The sequence below is a fragment of the Micromys minutus genome, assembly GCF_963924665.1.
Source record: "Micromys minutus genome assembly, chromosome: 1".
Taxonomy (NCBI): domain Eukaryota; kingdom Metazoa; phylum Chordata; class Mammalia; order Rodentia; family Muridae; genus Micromys; species Micromys minutus.
In genome coordinates, this window is record NC_137969.1 from 257802774 (window position 1) to 257826483 (window position 23710).

Genomic DNA, 23710 nt, shown 5'->3' on the forward strand with positions numbered 1-23710 from the left:
CTTCTGGGCTCATGATAGAGGTAGCATTATAAAATGGTCCTGTTTCCTGTCTTCCAGCACTTGGCATGCAAGAGAGAGTTCTTTGTGACCCAGGTCTTAAAATGTCCTGTGCCCCATGCATTTGGCTAGCAGCTTACAGATGTGGTTTTATTTTTATTTCTTTGTAGATCACGTTTTATATTCTGGTGAAGGCCATTTATACCTTGGGCTACAGTGTTTCTCTGATGTCTCTTACAACAGGAAGCATAATTATCTGCCTCTTCAGGTAAGAAACAAAAAAATGAACAATTCTGCAAAGATTACGAGAAAAGCAAACTTCTCTATAGGTTGTTTGGTAGCTAAGAGGTTTAGACGCTTGACCTGGAATCCCTCTGTATACTAAGCTATAGAGAACCCTTGGGGCTAGAGAGATCAGCATTTAAAAGCACTTGCTGTTGGACAATGCTAGGATTAAGTTGCCAGAACCCACATGGCCATCTGTAACTCCAGTTACAAGGAATCTCTCCCTTTCTCCTGGTCTCTGTAAGCTCCCACACATTCGGTACACAAACTTACTCAGTTACACATACACATGATAGATAGATAATAGACAGACAGATGAGTAAATAAATAAATAAAAATAGAGCACTCTTTACAAAAGGTAGTATGTTGACACTAAATATTTTGCATTTCTTATGTACACAGGTAATGCTGCCCTTCATCTCAACACTCTTGTTCTGTTTCTTTGTACGTCCCTGTCTCTCTCTGTCTCTCTGTCTCTCTGTCTCTCTGTCTCTCTCTCTCTCTCTCTCTCTCTCTCTCTCTCTCTCTCTCTCTCTCTCTCTCACATCTCCTCCCCCCACCCCCAGGGTTTCTCTGCATAGCACTGGCTAGGCTGGAATTTGCTTTTGTCAGTCTGGCTGACAGTTTAGAGGTCCTCCTGCCTGTGCACCCTAAGTGCTAGAATTAAAGGCATGTGCACCCACCGCAACCAACACATTCATAACCTCTAACCTGCTCTTTACAGCTGTCCCCGTCAATTCAAGATCTTCACATCTTGACTCCATGTACCATTCATGCTTGTTTGTTTTGTGTGTTTTAATTCTGAATTGAGGCCCCCGAAGACATTGCTGTTTTAGGTTGGTATTTATTTAGCATGTGTACATATTGTCCTTTGTTTTCCCAACACTTCCCTCCTTGCTGGGATCATCTCTCTGCTTCTTGTAATGGCAGTGAATCCCCAGACTCTTAGCTTGCCTAAAACAGATGCTTTTGCCTTGCTTTTTAAAAGGATATTCTTGAGTACTGAGGATGAGGTTGTGGCTCCTGGGGAGTTGCCTGTGGCTCGATTTGTTTCTAAAAGCATGGGCTTTTCCACTTTCAAATGTCTCTCCTTGTGTTGCAATAAGCTACTTTTTATTAACTGTCTGAAGCTGACGTTCATGGGCTTAATTTCATTACTTCTGTATCTTTCTTGGGCTTAGTTTCATTACTTTTGTATTTTTTCTTATGGTTGTGAAATGTCTGACTTGGTACTGTCTTTGATCAGTTTCAGAAGTCCTTGGCTGGTGCCTCCTGAAGTATTGCTTCCAATCATTCTCTCCTGGATCAGCATCCTCAGTGTGCTGTGTCCTGGCTTGTTCTCATACATTTTCTTACCATGCTTCCATCTTTCCCGTTATTTCATGTCTCTCCACTTTAATCTAGGTGGGTTCTATGCCTTAGTCAGGATTTCTGTTCCTGCACAAACGTCATAACCAAGAAGCAAGTTGGGGAGGAAAGGGTTTATTCAGCTTACACTTCCACATTACTGTTTATCACCAGAGGAAGTCAGCACTGGAACCGAAGCAGGTCAGGAAGCAGGAGCTGATGCAGAGGCCATGGAGGGATGTTACTTACTGGCTTGCTTCCCCTGGCTTGCTCAGCTCCCTTTCTTATAGAACCCAGGTCTACCAGCCCAGGGATGGCACCACCCACAGTGGGCTGGGCCCTCCCACCTTGATCACAATGCCTTACAGTTGGATCTCATGGAGGCATTTCCTCAACTGAGGTTCCTTTCTCTGTGATAACCCCAGCTTGTTTTAAGTTGACACAAAACCAGCCAGTACATTTTACAAATTATATCACTGCCATTTACAGAGTTTGATCTATCATTGGAAATCTCTTTCATTCTTGGGATCAGAGAGATTTGTAGGAGCAGGTATTTCAGGTTGTTTTCCTTTTAAAAATGATTTTAATGTGTTCTTTGAAACTTCATGTATAGATAAAGTGTATTTTTATTATATCCAATACCCTTCCCATCTCCAACTCCTCTTGGATTCACTACCACATACCCTCTTAAATTCATGTCCTTTGCTTTTTGTAAAAATAATGATATGTTAGCTAGCTTTAATTGTTAATTTGATACAATCAAGAGTCACTTGTGAAGAGGAAGTCTCAAGTAGATTTTTAAGATCAAATTGGTCAATGGTCATATCTGTGGGGAATTGTTTTAACTGTTGTTTGATGTGAGAGGTCCTAGACCACTGTGAGCCTGGGCTCTGGAAGAAAGCTAAGTGAGAAAGCTAGAAAAAGTGAGTTTATAACCAGCCATCCTGTATGGTTTCTGGTCCAGGTCCCTGCCCTAAATTCCTTTAGTGATAGATTTCTACCTGGAAGCGTAAGATTTAATAATCTCCGTGTTGCTTTTGGTCATGGTATTTTATCACAACAACATAACTCAAACCAGACTGGGTGTGGAGGTTGGGGTTAACCACTTGCGTTCTGATTAGATTTAAGATCTATTGCACAGGATGGAACTCATGCCTGGTATTTTAAACCTGGCCAAGAACTAATGGTTGCAGAGCTTACAGGGGTAAACCTACTACCATTCTGCAAAACAGACATTTATCAAAATCTGTTCTAAATCCTTATCTTTATACACACAGATTAGTACAGTTATTAGCCCTTACCACAGAGACATCATTCTGCAGTGAATGTTGTGCTGATACCGAGAATCCCAAATATTCAGAAGACAGGCAATAATTCACTGTAGAGTGAAGTGGTACCTGGTAGCCCCATGTGCTTTGTGTGCATGGTACGTGCACCTATTTGTGTGTGTGTGCACAAGTATGTAAGAGATCATGCATGTGTGTGCACTTGGAGGACAGAGGTCATGGAGTTTCTCTCAATCATTTGTCATTGTATTTTGAGATGTGTTTTTACAGAACATTGAGCTTACAGATCTGGTTAAACTGGCCAGTCAGCAAGCCTTAAGTCCCCAAAATTCTCTCTCGAGCCTCCTCCTCACAGGGGTTCACCTGACTTTTTCACATGGGTCCAGAGGGTATAACTTGGGGTTAATGCTGAGTGCAGCAAACACTTCGCCAACTAACCCGTCATTCCTTTCTCCTCGTGTGCTTTTTGAACATCTTTATATCCTCTCCAGTCCCATGTTTGCATAGCTTCAATTGTTTAGTTTCTTGTGCATTTTTAACCTTTTGTACATATTATAGACACTAGCTTTTATTGTAAGTCCAGTCTACAAATGTTCTCAACCATTAGTTAGGGTTCTCTTAGTATTGGTGATGTGTAAGCAATATGTTAAAGTTTTATATTTTGGTGGAGTCCAGTATGCCTATTTTTTTATTAGGTTGCTTGTGGGTTTTGGTATAAAATTTAAAACACCTTAGTGATATCCAAGTTCCCATTTTTCCAACCCAAAATAGTTTTATCCTTCTGTCTCTTGAGTTTTGTTCACTGATTAATTTTCAGTTAGTTTCTCATCTGCTACAAAATGGAAGAGTCTAGCTTTATTCTCTCACAACTCCTACCCAGTGGTTCAACACCAACATTTTTAATGACTATTAAGTGTTCTTGGCTTCATCAGAAGATAACTGGCTGTAAATGTGAACATTCTAAGATTCTCAGTCTGATGTACTGGGCCATTTGCAGATCCATACAGCTGCATCACCATAGACTCCAGAAAATTTGGAATTCAGGAACTCATTCTACTTTGTTCTTTTAAAAATTGTTTTGGCCATTTGAGATCCTTTGCAATTCTGTGTCACTTTTTGATAAGCATCTAGGACCCCTTTATGCAAGCAATGGGTAATATTCTGTATCTTTTGGATTTTCTTTGGTTTTTTATCTATTTATTTATTTATTTATTTATTTATTTATTTATTTATTGCTTCTGACATCTGACTTTTCCTGTACAGACATGAACAAACATGTATTTAGCACATAAGTAGATGGAGATAAATAAATAAACCTACATTTAACCAAGTCCCCTTAAGTCTAAATTAGTGAACCAGTGAGTTTACTGGGGCTAATTATAAAAGGTTACTTACAAAAAGACATAGATGACTCAAAAGCAATTGCATCAATGGGAAGCCCACTCAAGCATAAATGATAACTCACAAAAGCTGAATCTCCTGAGTTCTCTATCTCAGATTACATGCTGCTAAAACAGGTTGGTGAGTTTCCTCTACTCAGAAGTTGATATTGTTTGAAAAGGTTCCTTGTCAGTATCATAAGTTTCAGGAACTTCCTAAGACTTGTGAGGTGTTTATTTTCTGAGCCTGGTAAGTTTTGTTTACTTGCATAGCCTTAATGACTTCATTTCAAGAGGAAATATTTCCCTTTCCAAATTGCTACATAACAGCTTCTAACACTGGGTAATTCTCTTTGATCTTTACATTTACTGAATCTCTCTTTTGCCTGCCTAGATTTTCTTTGGCCATCTCCAGGGAATTTCAAAAGCCAGTTGCACATTTTAAATCCAACATTTTTATTTAGTTACTTCTTCAAATTTCATTTATTCATTGAAATTCTATGTTTGTCGAAGGATTGCTCTATTTCATTCTGTTCTTTGAACACATTCAAAACATTTGGCCTTCAGCCTCTGTCTAATAAGGCTACTTCATGTGGGTTTATTTTTTTTTAGCTTTGTATGATCTTTAAAGATAATGTTTTATTTCTTTCTTTTTCCTATTAGTAATCCAACTTTCTTACTTCTTTTAATGCATCATTATCTTTTTGTTGAAATTTGACATTTTTAATAATATTAGATCATAACTCTGGAAATCCAATTTTGTCTCTCAGTTTTGTTGTCCTTTGTTATGAGTTGTAGCTGTTCCTATATTGCTTATTCTATTTTGTTATTTTTGTGGTACTTGAGATTGAACTCGGGATTTTACAAATGCTAGAAAAGCTGTCTACCACTAAGATACAACCCAACCCTTTTCTTTTATTGTGAGACAATGTCTTTCTGAAATACTCAGGATGGCCCTGAAATCCCTCTTGGTCCCAGGCAAATCCTGAACTTACAACCTTCATGTTTTATGCCTCTGACTAGCTGGTGTGACAGCTCTGTGCTACTAGGCCCAACTTGTAATCATTTATTTAATAACTTTTCTAAACTTTTCTATTTTGTAGAGATTGTATTACCCCTGTTGGTCTCTGAAGCCTATATACTGTTAGCTAGCAGTAACTTACTTACTGATGGAGATTTCCTTAGACATCTGCAGTCAGATGAGAAACACGGGAAGAAAAGAAAACATGCATTCCCCATCTGGGGAGTCTAGCCGTGTTAGAAGCACTCCTCCAATGCTTGGACAGGCTGTTTACCACTCTGCCTTAACTTCATTTTGCTCCTGCCAAAGAGCCATAAAAGCTCTTTGGGAGCATATGACCTGCCCAGAGCATGTATGCAGGTTTCTAACTTCCTCTGTATATATGAGAGCTTTTCAAAAATCCTGCTCCCCCAGAGAGCCTCTCCCCTCAGCCTTTCTTCTCAGACTCCAGAATGTGTCATTTGCCTCAACTGTTAATGTTGGCCTTAGGCAGCCTCCAGAAAGTATGAGGCTTTCATCATAGCTGATGCTCAATCTGGATGGGTTCTGGAAGGCCACGCCCATTCAATGCACTTAAAAGTTTAAGAAAAATTACCTCGTATTTATAGGTAGTACCTGAGACCACACAGAAAACACAAGCTACAGCCTTCAGGATGGTGCTAAGCTGGGCATGTACCCTAGGACAAGGCAAGGCTGACTTAAGTGTGCTCACCCGGGATCGAGGATTACATAGCTATCAACTGAGTTCCAACAGGGTTTGTTCGAGTGGTTTTGCCAGGTTTCAGAGTTTCTTGGAAGTGCTGGACAAGGGCCCCATCCCGCTGTTTTCTCTGGCTCCTTTGTTGGGATTCTAATTCTAACTTCAGGTGACTAACTTTTGGAACGCTCTTGTCAAATTCAACAGAATCTCTCCACCACAGAAAACGGCATCTGCTGCCCAGGACATGCCCTCACCCTGCCGTTATCCTCTTTGTGTGCTGCTTTCTCAGCACTATGCCTTTAAGTTCCAAGGCCCGCCTACACTCATTTTGTAAAGAATGCTTTCAAGTAAAGTGACATATTCCCACAAACAATAGGATGTGATTTTTATAATTATTACTAGTCTCCAAAAATATTAACATATGTTCCATTTGTGTACAGAAAACAACTGTAACTGAGTTAATCTATTAACCTACATCAGTGTCTCATTTGAGTGTAATATTAGAGGGTACATATGCCTGACACTGCCATAGTGTACATCACACACACACACACACACACATACACACACACACACACACGGTACATATACGATGAACATATTAAAAATGAAATACACCTCTACCAAGACAAGAATACAGTGCCATGCTGCTCTTGTTATTAACTTTAGATTAATTAACATACGTGAAATTTTAAATCACCCACGTTTGGCCATATTTCAGTCTCATTTGTTCACATAGCTCACAGCTGATGATTGGCCCACCCAGGCCCAGGACTGTGAGAGAGTCAACAGGCAAGTCACAGCTTATGTGGCCAGGAAAGGGGATCAGTGTACATCAAACTATACCCTTGCTGTCAATATAAGGAGGAGAAAGTTAACTTGTACAGAAGGCAGTTTCCCATCTAATTCAGGAAGTTATACATCAGAGTGGAAACCTTCCTGACCAAGTTTTGGCTGAGAAATGGGTAATGTCACGGCCGTGGCTCTGTCTCAGAGTAGAAGCTTGCAAGCATGAAGACCACAGGCTACAACAGGGCAGGAGACAGCAGGACACCCACATTCAGCTACACAGCCTGGGTCCTGAGACACATGGGGAGACTTGACTGCAGACTCAAGGCAGCTTTTTGTTATATATTCATACTGAGCTCCAACCTAAGGAAACAATCTGTAATGAAAGGAAGGCTCATGTGCCAAGATATGTATCATGATACAGACTGGAAACAAACGAACGAAGAAAAAGGTACTGTGATAACTGGAGATAAGTAACCAGAAACTGCGAGAAGAAAGGCCGTAAATGATAATTAAACATCCGTTTCTGACTTTCCCGCTTCAGGAAGCTGCACTGCACAAGGAACTACATCCACCTGAACCTGTTCCTCTCCTTCATGCTCAGAGCCATCTCCGTGCTGGTCAAGGACAGCGTGCTCTACTCCAGCTCAGGTACACTGCGCTGCCACGACCAGCCGGGCTCCTGGGTAAGACTATCCTGAGGGCAAGATCACTCACTGTGCATGGGGGAGACCCAGGACCTACCAACCTCTCTGCTCTTAAAGGGGCAGCAAGATCATAGACCTTCTCATGCCCGAGCGGTGGAAAGAGGCTGAATGGGTTCAGGCCTGTGTCAGCAGGCAAGACCAGGGGGTCCTCAGCAGGCTGACCAGTGTCTAGCCACTGTGTGGGGTTGGGAAATTAAGAGGTCCTAGGCCCTGGTGACTGAGGCTGAAATGAGCGCTACAGCATTTGTAGATGAGCATAAACCTTAGTCTGAATCTTCTGGATTCCAGGGAATCCTTCTATCCATTTCCTAGAGAAGATCAGCTCCTGTGGTACAGAAACCCCAGGCGATGCCAGTGGGAAATGCACTTGGTATAGCTTTGATACAAGAACGGGCGAGGCCGATGATTAGTCTCTGCAGTGCAGCACGGGTTCCCTCTTACACCCGGCCGCTCTGCCTTGGCTCTGCTTGTGGAGATGATAGTGGGAATTTACCACCTACTCAAGTCAATTGGACAGGTATTTGAGAGCTTTCTACGTGTAAGTCTTCCCAGGATTTTCTCCGCTAGCGTGCAATGCTCCGTGTTTGGGGATTTGGTGCAGGTCCTGACCTGGCGTCTTGGTAACAGGATACTGAACTTACCCCACCGTCCGTCCCTCCACTGCATGTGAGTAGATTCATCTGCTAACATCCAGTGTGCCCTGAAGAGAGTTTAATTAGTTTAGCTCTGACGCAGCATGGTGCCTTGTAGCTATATAGCATGTCAGCCCTGTCTAGCCCTCACGTCACCCTACGGGTAAGCACACTGGACAGGTTCATGATCTAGAAGTGGGCTTTAAAAGAGATCTGTTACAATAGCAAAGTCAAAAGCGGGATCCAGCACCTGGAAAATGCTGCCCCCGGGCATACCTTGCTGTCCTGAGCTAAGAGCGTTAGCACGTGCTTACCAGAGGTGAACACTACAGTGCCGCAGGTCAGTGCCCAGAGCTACCCTTTGTGGCTTTCATTCATTCCTTAGCTCTTTCTTAAGGAAAGTGATCTTCAGAGACACCCAGTACCCACCTCTATCTGAAGCATCCCTGCTTAACTCTACCTCCATGAGACCCTCAAAACTTGAACCCTTCATGTGGAGGGTCAGAGAGAAGGCAGCAGGCACCCCTGAAGTAGAAAAGAGTAGAGCAGCAGCAACACCCTTCCCTCCCTCTCCATGTTGCCAAAGCCTACAGGGGAATCTCCACCTCACACTACAGTGTTGAGTTCCTTCTAGCAACGATCTGTTTCCCTGCACTGCTGTGTATATTCTGAACCACCGGAATTTAGCCTGCATTCCAAATGATGAGACTCCTGCAGCTTCTCCAAGGTGCTGAAGATCCACCCTGAGTATGTGCTAAGGTCAGACACCAGCCAGCATACCCAGGCTAGTGCCAAGGGCTGGGGGTGAGAGCTGGAAATAGGGACAGGTTCCCCTAGCCCGTTTCCCAAGCTATTCTCTGGGGAATGGAGAATCCAGCTTTGCCCAAGTACCTACAGGCCCTGAGATTCCAACACCGAGGAGGCAGTCAGGAGAGTCAAAGGTGCAAAGAGGGAGCCAAAGAAGAAAGCCAGAACCCAGCATGGAAGGGAGAGTGGAGGGAAAGGACTGGACAGTCTGGAGAATGATAAAGCTGTGAACACATTAGCAAAACAGAGTCGGATTGCAGAATGAGCAACAGGAAACCTTTCTCCTTCCAACTCCAATTTTTCCATTTTATTCCTGGATGTCCTTCACTAGACCAACATCACTCTTCCAAGCAACCCACCAGAAATGCTCCCCACAATGTGACAAATTGCTTTTTCCAGGCAGAGCGATTCCACACACGAAGGGGCCTCTTTCTGGCCAGGAAAGGCTGGCAGGACAACTCTTCCATGTGGCCAGAGGCTGCACAGGCTCTTCACTTCTGGGCAGCTTGCATGCAGCAGAGAAGTTTATCACTGGAGATCCGAATGGATTTCTCTAGAGGTCTACAGATTCTAAGAATCCCGAGTTCTGCCTGTCTGGATGAGGGAAGTGGATAAGCCACAATCCTCAACACTACATCAAGTCCCAGACAACCACCTAGACAGAAACAGGCACTGTGTGACTAATGAGTGTCTAGGGGAATGAGGGGATGGCAGACCAAAGGCTGAAAGTTTGCCTGGGGGTCACCATCCCACTGGGCTGATGTCGGAATGGAAGAAGAAAAGACCAGAAACAGTGGAAGAGTTTGCCCTCACACATGTGCAGAGCACACACAAAAAGCCTCTGAATGAACAGATTTTCTTTACACATTTACAAAATGCAAGACATTGTTCAAAGACATGTACATACACCTGAAGTATGTCTGTGTGCACATATGCACATGCATCCAGACACATGGATATGTGCATGTGTATATACTCAGAGACTCCCAGACAGAGCTTTGGTCTCTCAGGATCCTGCTAGTGGTCTGCCTCGCCTCCTTAGTCCTCCCATGCTGTTCTTGTATGGACCTAGCAGGGTAGCAGCAGACCCCCCCCACACACACACATATACACATACACACACACATACACACACATACACACACAAGCACATACACACACATACACACACAAACACACACACACATATACACACATACACACACACACATACACACACACACATACACACACACATACACACACACATACACACACACACATACACACACATACACACACACATACACACACACATACACACACACATACACACACACATACACACACATACACACACATACACACACACACATACACACACACACACACACACACACACACACACACACATGCAGGACTCCAGTGTTATGTGGTCCCATGAGCAATGCTGTGGAAGGTGAAGCTAGAAGAGGACTCCATGTTGCTCTGGCCCTTGGTCCTCACAGGTCACACTTGTTAGCACTGAGCCAATGGGCAGAGATGAGAAGCAGCATTTCTGGTGCCATTTAGCAAGAACATGGACTCTTCACAAGCATACTTCTGCACCTTCTCCTGTATGGATGTCCTCAAGTCAGTTGTGCCATGGTGTCTGTCATCTACGTCATGTCCTGACCACCACATGGTGCAGCATGATTCATCTGACTGCTTCCCCAGCGCACACTGATATGTTCCTGTTCCTGAGAGACGGAACTCACAGGTGGAGCAGTCAGCTCAAAGCAACCTGAGCAGACACAACAGCACAGACTCCCAACTGCTTCTTACCGGTCTGGAAGCCAAAGATCCAGGACCAAAGCACTGCCAATCTGGCATCTCATGAGGGCCATAGAGAAAAAACCTGCTCCTGAACCACATCCTCGTTTCCTAGTGCCACTCTCATGACCTCATCACCCACCCAAACTGTCCTCTTACCTTCACCTGGGCTAGTGACTTGCAAAGGGCACATGTATTTTAAACTGTAAGCAAATTAACTGATTGATTTTTGAGAGGCACCGGGAAGACTATGACATGAGGCTCTCTCCTTGGTGCCTGGTGTCACTTTCAAAGACATTGCCAAGAGCAGCCATATTTCTGGTCTTCTCTTCCCTTGACATGTTTGTCTATTTTGTTGTCTACTGAAAGGTTTCTGTTGCAACCGTGTTTCCAGATTCACCATGTGTTCGTTGCTTTTTGGTGGTCTTCTGCTTCATACAAGTTTTCAGTATTTTTGTATGCTCAAAATCGTCTCCTGGATTTCTAGCATTACATTTGTTTGGGTTTCATGTTTTCCGTTTTATTAAGAGATATTTGTTCTCAATTTTCTTAATTTATGTCTTTAATGCACTTGTAATTTATTCATTCTGTGTTTTAAAGGAGGATAGTCTTTATCAACTGCTGGAAAAGCAAGATGCATTTACACAGGTTATCACCCACCAGATCCATCTCTCCGAGATTTTGTACTTTGTTTCGGTCACTATCCAAATGAGTGGTAACAAGTTACAAAACTGTGGAACATGGTCTTCTGGTTTTGTCAAGGCTAGGTTGTTGGGGATTTATTAACAGGATCTCATGCTAAGATCAGAAGCCGTGGGAATCCTCCCTGATAGGGAAGACTACAGTAGTAGGAAGTCTCTGGTGTCGACTGTTCCTAAAACAGAAATTCTTCTGTACCCTACCTTCATTTGGAGAAAAAAGGCACCAAAGCTTAAGCCTGTAGCTTGGTGGAAGAGGCTGGGGCATGGGGACAGTTCAGCATGTTGAGGTCAAGCTCCTCAAAGACATGTCAGCCTCTGGAAAGGCTTCGGTGTTTCCTGTGTGTGGTTTAAAATATATAATCGGTATATTTAAGCCTTTGCTCTCCTTTCATATAACCAGGTATTTAATAAATCAGGATTTCAACTCTGTGCATAATTAGGAAATTGCTGTCTTTATAGGAAAAAGAATATCACTTTCAACTCCATTCTCATGTACCTTTCTATAAATATGCACATCTACAGACGCACACAATGGATAAACATGTGTGGAGATCCTAGGATTATGGACACAAGATGGGGTACAACATGTGGGATGGATATGTTTTATATATAAGATGGTATATATTCAGATACATGCAATATATTTATATATGTGAATATATCATATATACATTCATATATGTGTGATATATATGTATACATGTGATGTGGGTGAGTACAAAATTGTATCTGTATGTGGGGTGGGTATAGTTATAATCCATGAACATATGAAGAAGTTTATGAGTGAGTATTTAAATTTCGAGGACTCGATTAGAGTTGGAAACAAAGTATAAAACAAGAGAAATATAGCAAGTGGATTATCTTCTCTGGGAGTTTTCAAATGATCTCCAACAGAGGGGAAACGACATATTAAATTAAAGGTTGTCAATTTTTTTTTTAAGTCTAGGAACCTAACTTTGGCCCATTGTTTTTTCTCCCCAAACCTCTTCCATCTCTCAGAGAAATGATCACAGTCTGCCAACTCTCTCCAGTGTTAATCCTTTGTTCAGACACAGGGGTTGAGGCCAGGAGCTGCAGGTCCACTGGGTAGAGCTTACCCTTTCCCAGCATCCAGACACTGGTAGCCCCCAGGTATCCTGGCTAACCCCCTGCAAGAACCTCAAGTGTCCATAAAATCAATCTGGCTAGTTCTATGTCAACTCAGCATAAGCTGAAGTCACTGGGCAAGTGAAAGCCTCCACCAGACTGACCTGCAAGGCATTTTCTTGATTGATGACTAATTCGAGCCTGTCCCTCCCAGCAATGCTTGAGAAGCAAGCCATTAAGCAGCATTCCTCAGGGCTTCTGCTCTGGTTCCTACCTCCAAGTGCCAGCCCTGACTTCCCTCAGTGAGGAAGTGTGACTTGAGAGTTGTAAAATAAAATAAACCCTCTCCTCCTTGAACTGCTTGCTCTTGGTCATGGTGTTTCATCACAGCAACAGAAGCCCTAGAACAAGTCTCCTGCCATCACCTTAGCCAGCACATGCTCTCTTCTGCTGTGCTCTGGACAAAGTGAGCCTCTTGGGTGGGCAGTGGAAGAAATACTGAAGTAAGGGCATGTCAGAGAAGCCAGGAGTAACACAGCAGAAGGAGAACTGAGGAGGAGGAGGAGGAGGAGGAGGAGGAGGAGGAGGAGGAGGAGGAGGAGGAGGAGGAGGAGGAGGAGGAGGAGGAGGAAGAGGAATATCTGAGCCTGGTGTCCAGGACAGTGGCCAACAACTGGCTCCCAGGAACTCCCTGCCTATACTTCTCGCTTCAGAGAATCAGAGGCTCCCTGCAGACGGTCCTTGGCGTTGTATATATAAAGGGCTGTGCTTTAATATAACACATTTTTGGCCTCTGCCAGGCCAAGATATTAACAATGTCTGTCCAAGTCAGCACACTGCCTTTGCTTTACAACTTATCCAAACAGAGAGCTGCCCCGCCTAACAAAACTATTTTTACCAACTGGCGTGTTCTCTCACTGTCTCTGGTTCCAGGTTGGCTGCAAGCTCAGCCTGGTGTTCTTCCAGTACTGTATCATGGCGAACTTCTACTGGCTTCTGGTGGAGGGTCTCTACCTGCATACTCTCCTGGTAGCCATCCTTCCTCCCAGCAGGTGCTTCCTGGCCTACCTTCTGATCGGATGGGGTAAGGGCTTCATGTTCTCCAGCTTGATTCCCATCTCATTTGGCCAAAATATGTAGGTTTCTGCTCAAAACCCTACTCCATAGTCACCTTGGGTGCACTGAGGATTCCACTGATGTCAGCCAAGAAGCTGGTTTTAAATCCTTTACAATTCGACTTCTACTCACATCCCCTTTTCCTTAAATGAATCAGCTGCTAATAAGTAGCAAATGGTTGTTCTTATCCCTTTTCTGATTTTGGGAAATCAGAGGAACAGACTGATGGCACACATACCTGTTGCCAGGAGCTCCACCCTTGCCAAAGCAGGAAAGGATGGAAGCTTGCGTGACTTAGGGAGTAAAACACATAGCCCCTCAGACAACAAGGAGCCAGTGATCATGTCTCCCTCTTAGCTGGCCCTCCCTGTCTTCAGCAGACAGGTTTCAGCCCTATTCAGAGTCTCAGCTTTCAGACATATTTGTCTTTGCTGTTTGATAAGGTATAAGTGCCATCCTTCCCATCTCGATGAAGACATCGGGTGAGAGCGTCCATGTGGTCCTTTGGTTGAAAATTACTCTTTATAAGTTCTGATTCCTGGGTACCAGGTGTGCAGGGATGTGAGCATGAGCCAATCTGATGGGGTCTCTCCACAGGCATCCCCAGTGTGTGTATAGGTGCATGGACAGCAACTCGCCTTTCTTTGGAAGACACAGGGTAAGTATCGTGCATGCGTTCATGTCTGCGAAACAAGGCCTACTGACACTGGTTGAACATCTGGGTGCTAAAGAAGCTCAGGGACAAAAGTCTTGCACGTCAAGACATTTCTAGGCAATATTTAGCACCCCATGATTAGATGCGGATGGATGGTCATGGGAAGACTCACTAACCATTTCAGTATTTAAAAGATGGTCCAAGTGAGAGGTAAATGCTAAGCCGTGCCTGTATTTAGATAAAACTGAGGAAAGCCAGGCAGAATGACTGATGCTTGCATGACTCTTTGGTGTCTCCGAGAGACAAGCAGAAACAAGCAGGTTTGCTGGGGGATGCATTGAGATCAGTGGCTGCCTGAATGGCCTCTGTGAGCTCCTCCTTTGAGAACTTCTGAGCCCAGAGGTAGTAACAGGCATCCCTAACCAAAATGTATCTCACGAAAGACCCCAGGGTATCAACTGTCCGCTGGAAGCATATCACTCTGAGTGGTTGGTCTAAGCCAATCCTTTCCTTTAATCTGTGACTCTACACGGACAAAAACGAAGCCCCATCCACTCACCCCAGCAGTTGTTGCTCACTGGGTTCAATGGCTCAGTCACCCCTGGGTAAGCAGGACTGACAGCTGAGGTAGTGACACCACAGAGGTTTGGAGGACTCAGAGCCAGCTCAGCTGCCCATGTCACATTGCCAAGTCGGCTGGAGCCCTAGGCCATGGAACAGCCACTGTGAGCCGCAGTCTTTCGTAATCACACTTTTGCCGGAGATAACCCTTACCGAAAGTCAAGACCACTCCGACCACTCTCGAGGCACGCCTTTAATTCTGTGTGAGGCACACTTCTAATCCTTCAGAACAGAGACAAAACTTGGGAGCAATATGTTTCCAGAAGGAAGACAAGAGCCCCCCCACAACAGGAGCAAGCGAGAGCACATGCCTGGAGTTAACATCACAGCTTCCGAGACTCAGCAGCCCTGGAGCTGCCTCTGTCAGGCTGACTCGCTGAGGAGAGCCGCCTCACTCTACTGCAGGGCAGCCGGGTCTAGTTGGAAGCGACTGTGCATTCTGAGTCTGCTTGGCCGATAAGACCCCAGAAGGGGGTGGTTCTGCAAGCTTCGTGCGAGAGTCAGTCCTCACCCAAATGGTTCTGCACAGAGCCGAGTTTGTGTGTCGAGTCTGAGTGACACCAGTTTCTTTCTCTCTAACAGTTGCTGGGACACGAACGAGCAAAGCATCCCCTGGTGGGTCATTCGGATGCCCATTCTAGTTTCTATTGTAGTAAGTAGCTGCCTGTGGAGAGGCCATGCTCTGCTTTTCTGCTTCGCTGTGTGCAAGTGGCTACCACCTTCCTACAGGGCCCCGTCGCCTCCAGGGCAATAGTCAGGGAGAGTGGACTCAGGCGGTAAGACCAGAAAGATTCTAGGCTTGGAAAAGAGTAAAGTCGGCTGTTGCCCACATCCAGCTGCTCAGATAGTCACCACCTTATGCGGTAGTTCCCTCAACACCCATACGAGGTCCTCTTTGGTGCAGTGGGAGGACCTAGTGCCTGGGGTAGATGGTGGCTAAATCCTATAGATGGGTGATAAGAATGAAAGCTGCTCACAGATCACGCAGCCCTTCGTTGTCTCTGTGCAGGTCAACTTTGTCCTCTTCATCAGCATTGTTAGGATCTTACTTCAGAAGCTAACTTCTCCAGATGTTGGAGGCAATGACCAGTCACAGTACAAGTGAGTATCTGCTTGTCCAGCATGAAAAATGTACAGCGAAGTTCACGGAGAGCAGAGCCCAGTGCCAAGCTGTAGATGGTCCTCGGGGTACCTAGGTGGCCCCGACACTGGAGTCTGCCGGCCCAACATTCAGAGAAGCCACACTGTTACGATGATGGTGCTTAAAATAAGAAAGGTCTCTCGTGTTTGCCACTGGGCACATAGCCTTGATGTGGGGATGCTCCTTAAATGTGGGCCCTTTCTATGGTGTCATAGTTTGACATCTCCCGTTGACCACACGTTGTCCTCCATATTGCCTGTCCCCCCCCCACCAGACCTTGGGGCTGGCCAGGCAAGCACAGCTGGCACTTTGTGCCTAGACCTGCCTTTAGCAATAATATCACAAGCTGTGTGTCCATTAGAAAGGCACAGGCTGGAGATCACGAGTGTCACCAGCTAATTTATGATTATCCAAGGAGTCACTAGACTACCTGTAATTCACAAAGGTGGGGGGGGGAAACAGATCCAACTCAGGTGTGATGTGAACATGAATTTTGGCGTTGTTGCACTCGGTACAGCTCAGGAGCCTGGACTCAGTTTGGCGATGCTGTATTTGGTACAGGACTGGAGTCTGGGCTCAGGTGACGCTGTGCTGGTTAAGAGCTGCATCACCTTGGCAGGTCATCAGCTCCCAGCCAGTTGGAAGTTAGCACCAGCACCCAGGTTGCTTTGCACGGGGAGGGAGGAGGGACCGCGACACGAGCATGATGTGGGTGCCGAGCCAGCAGGATGGCTGAGCAGAACGGGGCCTTCCCTGCATGCTGCCTCTTTGTCTGTAAAATAGAACGGTTACTCGCCTGTTGGGTTTGAGAAACAAATGAAAGACATTCAGTGCCTGGCACAGAAGAACAGAGAAAGGACCCGGTGGGCATTTAAGTCTTGCTTGTGTCGTGCTGCGTACAGAATACAAGAAGTAAGTTTCTCTTTGTGGAAGAAACCTTCCGGGCTAACACATGACAAGGTATAAGCTGCCATGTGGTGCCTGATCCGAGATAATGGTTCTCATGCGTCCCCCTCTGCAGCCCTGGAAAGCAGGGCGGGCACTCTTAGCCGCCTTTCAATTGAATTTGGATTTTCGGCAAATCCTGTTTAGTGTCTGTGCTGACCTTTACTCTGGGCTCCTGCGGAGTGTTAGTTAAAAAGGTCTTGGGACGGGTGCTTTTATTTTGGAAATAATTATATAGGGTAATGAAGTCTGTGTTCTTCCAGGATGATGAGAAGGGCAGAAGGTTAGGTTTTACCCCCTGTGTTGTAGCAAAGAAGGACTAAAGACCTTCCTCTCCCACAGGCTTTCCTAGGGACAGATGTATAGACAGGTCATGCAAATGTCAGGACCTGGCAGCTTCCTTATAACCTCAGCTAAAGGAATTGTGCTCGGGAGCCTGGTGATCCATCCTGCTGGGCTCAGGGGTTTGTTTGCAAGGCAGCAGCTGCAGTGACATTCTATTGGTAGAGATGCCAACCACCTGCACCATGACCATCACAGAAAGGACCAGGCTTCTGTGCCCACTATCAAATGGAAAAAATCCTGCCCTTAATCCCCCACCCCATACGACCCAACATGTGGAGGAAGGCACACATCTCTCGAACTTGCATACCCCGTGTCTTACTTAGGTTTTCTATTGCTCTGATGAAACACCATGACCAAAAAGCAAGTTAGGTAGGAAAGACTTCATGCGATGTTTCCATGGCACTGTTCATTAATGAAAGAAGTCAGGACATGAACTCAAACAGGGCAGGGTCCTGGATGCAGAAGCCATAGAGACTGATCCTTACTGGCTTGCTCCTCACGGCTTGCTCAGCCTGCTTTCTTATAGAACCCAGCACCACCAGCCCAAAGGTAACCTTACCTGCTGGGCTGGGCCCGCCCTCATTGATCACTAATTAAGAAAATGCCTTACAGCTGGATCTTTGGGAGGCAGTTTCCCCATTGAGGTTCCCTTCTTCCAGATAACTCTAGCTCATGTGGACTTGAAGAGGAAACCTTTAAAATAAGTGAGAGAAAGAAAGTTGATCATTGTTTTCTCCTGTGTTGGACAGTAATGAAAGGAAAAAGAGAAACAGGAACTAGGAGGAGCATCCTGCCTTCCTAGCTGAATCTAGAGGAGATGGACTGTGTGCTTAGTGATAGTGAGAAGCCAAGAGAGGACTTCCACATACACGGGTACCGTCCAGATGGCTGATCAGATGAGCACTCACTCTTGAGCAGTTGAAGGCACCTGGGGATGGTAACCTGGATACCTGCTCCCTAGTGTGGGGCTAACAGAATAGGAGGACAGGAGACATCACTAGGAACTGGGTAGAAATGCAGATTCTCAGACTGGTTCCAATTGTTCCAGAATTCTGATGAGGGCTGGAATCTGAGCTGTGCTTTCAACTCAGTAGAAGTCTAGGAAGCTTTGGCTAGCATAGCTCAGATTCCAGGAAAAACCTGATCCATATTGCCTGGTGCCTGCATCAGTAATGGAAGATTCCCCCGCAATGCTGTGTTTTGGGGATGCCGCATGCATTCCTCCCCACCCAGTTCTCAGAATGGAATCCAGGGTCCTGCTCCTAGTAGGCTTTGCCATTGAACAGCCCAGCCTCACCAGAATTACCTGTCCAAGAGTAGTGTGGCCCAGCAGTTGGCACTCATGACAAAGGACAGTGAATCCCCTGAAAGCTGGTGAGACACACACTACGCCCTGTAAGAATCTCATCTTCACCAGCAACCCCGAATGTCTACATTTGAAAACTCTGCCCCAGTGTGAGAAGAGGGTTCACTGGTACAAGAAGATTAAGTGTGCTTTTGTGTGTCCACTGACTGCTTCAGCCTCGGAACTCTCTCCGGAGCTCAGACCGGAGAAGTGAGAGACACAAGGCATCATGTCCTTCTCCCTCTACTAGGAGGCTGGCCAAGTCCACACTGCTGCTAATCCCACTGTTTGGCATCCACTACATGGTGTTTGCTGCCTTCCCCACTGGCATCTCCTCCACGTACCAGATCCTGTTTGAATTATGTGTTGGGTCCTTCCAGGTAAGTTTGGGAGGGGCTGTGGGTGCCGCAAACCGTGGGCAGCTCTGACGCTCTGTCTCTTTGCAGGGCCTGGTGGTAGCGATTCTCTACTGCTTTCTAAACAGTGAGGTAAGTCCTTCGTCAGCTAGAACTGGGTACTGACGCCCGGTCAGGAGTTTGCCCCATCATCAACCTCTACCCAACTATGCCTCCATGCAACGAAGGCCAAACTTGGTTTCCCAAAGCCCCTCTTAGCAAGACTTCCAGTCCTTCCAGCAAAACTGAGCCTCTGTCCTCCAACCAATGTCCCTTTAGTGATCAGTTTATTTATTGATTGGTGGATTGGTTGATTGATTGTGAGTGCTCTATCTGCATGCACACTTGGGTTCCAGAAGAGGCCATCAGATCTCAGTATAGATGGTTGTGAGCCACCATGTGGTTGCTGGGAATTGAACTCAGGATGTCTGGAAGAGCAGACACTGCTCTTAACCACTGAGACCTCTCTCCAGCCCCCGGGGTCGGTATTTTACTCTTCAACCCAGAACTGGGTTCCAGAAGGTGTGGTGGTGGTAGGAGGGGCTGGGCCTCATTGGATACGTCACTGTCCTCACATGACATGAGAGCATAGTTCTTCTGTGACCACTCCTCCCATGTACCTCCAATCCTCAGAATCTACCCACCCTAGGTATTGCTGACTCTCTCTGTATGACTGTCACCTGATGGTCGTCCCTCTTTCTAGTCACTAAGGAAGGCTTTTACAGATCCAACATCCCTGTCCCCTCCCAACACGTTCTACACTAGGAGTCTTTAAAGGGGGAAGATATTGATGAAGGTCCTACATTAACCACGGGGTTGTGCCAAGGCAAGACATATTCCATACCACATCAGACTCACCAATATCCATAAGGCTAGACTCCTTTCTGTGCACCACCCCCATATCCCACCCCGTGCTACATTAGTGTAACCTGCTGATGTCTGCCATTCATGTGCAAACGGGTGGGGCATCTCCTCCAGCTCTCTGCTCTGCCTGCCCCCACACTTACCCAACACCTTCCTGAGTCCTGAAGGTTACTTCTCTCCAGGAGACAGGGATGGGGTTGGACCAGGTCTCTCACCCTGTGGCTGCTAGAGAAGACCTCTAAAACCACACCAGCCATTTGCTATCTAGTGGTCGAATCTGTGCTGTATCCTTCTTTGGAAGATTCTTGAGTTCCTGCTGACCTTTCATTAACACCCTCGCCCCCAGGTACAGTGTGAACTGAAAAGAAGGTGGAGAGGCCTGTGCCTGACCCAACCTGGGAGCCGGGACTACCGGCTGCACAGCTGGTCCATGTCCCGCAATGGCTCGGAAAGCGCCCTACAGATTCATCGTGGCTCCCGCACCCAGTCCTTCCTGCAGTCAGAGACCTCTGTCATTTAGCTGTGTCCCTCACAGAGCTGACAGCACTGCTGGGTATGACATATGCATTTGCTGGCTTCCTCTGCTGCCCCAGAGTCTGGTGCCTTATTGGGTCAGCCCTGGTCCTTAACTCCGATCCTCGTGTGTAACTCGATTGAAGTACCACTTATCATCGACAAACTCTGGGCTTTAAGCCATCCTCGTCATAATATGGCTCAGCCATATTCTACTTTCAAAGAAAGCAAGGAAGCCAGATGGCCCTGAACATCAAAACTGGATTCTAGTACCTCCGATGAGAACGAGGAAGAAGATCCCAGTTCCTCCACTGCCTCCTGTCGGGGAGAACCAGGTCCAGAACCAGATGAGCATCACCACCCTGTGGCACCCAGCACATGCCTTGGATGTCCCTGACATCCCTCCTCCATCTATGGCATACCAGGGAAAGCAGATGAGAGCAACCTTCTCATCCTAGAACTTTCTAGTCCCCCTGGCCTTGAGTTCTGTCTGATGGGACTACATCTGGACAGCCACACCCTTACCATTCCCTGGACCATCTGGTAGTGACCAAAGATAAGTCAGGAGGGATATTCATGGTCCAGTGGCCAAGCCAGGAACTCCTATCCTCTGGGGCGGGGGCACTTAGCATCTGCTGCTTCCTACAAGTGGTAAGCAGCTCTGGACCCCAGGCAGGCTGTTGGCATGAAGCCCATGTGACTCATTCATTCAGCCCAGAGTTGTTCTCTAGCTAATAGAAAACTGTTCCCATTTTTAAAGTAAATCACCATCTCAAAATTGCTTAAAAAGATGCATTTTATCAAAGTATAAAATGGCATCAAGTATTCCTGTCCAACATTTGCCGGTAACAATTCTTATCTTTCCAATGTTATTTGCAACTGGGGGCACACAGAGCTGAGAAAATGCTTACCGCGCTTGAAAAGCAGCTGGAGACAGAGCGCCTTTCCCTGCAGTGCTCAGAGACCCTGGAAGACTATGTTGTGGCCCAGTGCAAGGGCTGTAGATTCTGGACCTAGTGTTCTGACACAGTCTATGTAACTTTCCCTCAACACGCACACACACACACACACACACACAGATAAGAACTGTCAAATGTTTTCCCTGTGGTCTCTGTGGCATGTAGGTCCCGGCCAGTATGAATACCAATAATCTCAACAGTTGTGCCAGAGCCAGAGGTCTCGGGGTCTAACTTTTGCCTCCATCAACTCTTGAAGAGCCTCCAGTTCGTCTGCAACCACATGGAACAGACATCTGAGACACTCTAGAAAAGCACCACTAACCCGCTACCTCCCAGGACTGCAAGGCTAGAGAACGGGTCCTGGGGAGCAAACGGCCTAGGTCAGTGGCAGTAGGTAGATGCTACAAGCCCTGGTGTCAGCCTTGCCTCTCTTCCTACAGAACTCACTGCTTACCCCAGCTGTTCTGAGGATACACAGTTCTCCCATATCTGAAAGCTGTCCTATCAACAACTGGGTGTGACCCTGCCATGACCCTGAAAAGACATGTAGAACCTGCGAACACAAGCAGTCACTGATTACACACAGACCATTCAGAACATCATTCCCTCCGCCCAGCATGTGCTAATGCTAAATGGAGCTGGGTCCTCTCCCTGGTAAAGGGATGGGCTGGTCACAAAGTGGCCACTGCTGGAACTCACCAGTACCAGAGGTGTAGTAACCATATGGCCAGCGGGTGATCTTACATGTTACATGTGGAATATCTGCAAACGCACCACAGAGTGTGAACCAAGCTGTGTATGTACTGCAATAAACCTGATTTCATTGTGTGTGAGAGTCTGCTATGAATGATGCTGGGGACTTAGAACACAGACACCTACAGCTATGTCCTTTAGCACCCTGACTCTGGACCGTCCTGCCTAAAATTCCTCGTAGAAGTTGGGTCTGTGGTACCCGAGAAGTATAAGGGGCAGTCATGAAGTGCCCAGCATCCCTGGATACTCCCTGCAGCCATAACCTGCCCCCTGGCTCTACAGAACCTGAGCCTTGTCAACGGAGGATATTGAAGTGTGTAGGGGGGTGTTAGATGTACACACGCCTGCGCTTAGTGTGCTTAAGTACATAGTTTACATGCAAGTGTATGTGCTCATTTGTAGATGGTTGTAATGAGCGAGCTAAAATGTGTGTGTCTATAGTAGATATGCACACACCTGTGCACATGTGTGTGCTTAAGAAAAGACATGTACATATGCATGTGCTCATTTGTAGAACGAGGGGTTCATGTCTGTGTGCATGTGGAGGTGCTCAGGTATAAGTCTGTGTATGTGGGCTCATGTGCTTATTTGCGGGTGCTTGTATATACTGACCCTTAGCCACTAGACATTTAAAATCTCCAAACACCACACTGCTGCTGGGTAGTCAGGAACACCGTTTATGATTCTCCAGAGCACGAACATAGAAATCATCCAGACAGCTTCTGGGGAATTTCCTCAGAGAAAGCAGCAGGATGGGAGAAGAGGGCTCAGCAGAGCCCTCTAGGATCACAGTTGTCCTGTCTGATTAGGGATGCTCAGATTGAGGTGCTCGAAACAGGACAGCTCTGCAGATGGGCCCAAGGGAGTCGGCCTGCTGGAACAGCTGGGAAACACACTGAAAACCAGCTTCATCTGTATGAATACATGGTATGCTTTTCTTTCTCATCAAATGCCAGCCATTTTAAATCTAGGAGATGGGAAACCTCAGATTTGCAACAAATTGTTGTGCAAGAAAATGGAATGCTCTGAGCTCAGCCTCCAACCCGGAGTCCTTGTAAACTGGATACAGGTCCCAGGCCTTTTTGATCACACAGACAATTTGTTTCCTTTATTTTCTCTTTTCACTCGTGGAAATTAGGTCAATCTGCATACAGGTTTTTAGCCAGCTTTGTCCACACCAACCAGAGTGGAGGTCTTTCCCTTATAAACATAGGAGGTTCATTTTTTTTCCTCAGGACAAGGTCCAGGTTTGGTTTCAAGTCCCCATTTTTCTGCTTCAGCTCCCAGAGTATCTGGCACCAGAGGTGTGTCCCCCACTGTCTTAAGTCAGAGCTACAACATTCTCAGCAGTTGCCCGATAGTGGATCAACTCCTTGAGTAGAATTGAGGTCACTCATTTCTGGGCTAGCCTGAGGACTGGGGCCTGGGGTGGCAGAGGCTTCCCCTTGCCACACTTAGAGGTGTTGTGCCCTTGGTAAACCCAGCCCTGCTGATACTTTCTTTCCTATGTCTGCTTGGACAATGCTCATG

General features: G+C 46.1%; 1 protein-coding gene across 1 annotated transcript in view; it reads left to right on the forward strand.

The window, feature by feature from the left end:
• Positions 1–22200, forward strand: part of VIPR2 (vasoactive intestinal peptide receptor 2) — a 64661-nt gene extending 42461 nt beyond the window's left edge. Inside the window, exons 5-13 of the mRNA XM_080924708.1 lie at positions 168–265; positions 7349–7490; positions 13462–13612; positions 14242–14302; positions 15503–15572; positions 15930–16021; positions 18947–19076; positions 19143–19184; positions 20302–22200. Coding sequence (XP_080780834.1) covers positions 168–265; positions 7349–7490; positions 13462–13612; positions 14242–14302; positions 15503–15572; positions 15930–16021; positions 18947–19076; positions 19143–19184; positions 20302–20475 — 960 coding nt within the window. The 3' untranslated portion in view covers positions 20476–22200. The remainder of the gene's footprint in view (positions 1–167; positions 266–7348; positions 7491–13461; positions 13613–14241; positions 14303–15502; positions 15573–15929; positions 16022–18946; positions 19077–19142; positions 19185–20301) is intronic.
• The last annotated feature ends 1510 nt before the right edge of the window (positions 22201–23710 follow it).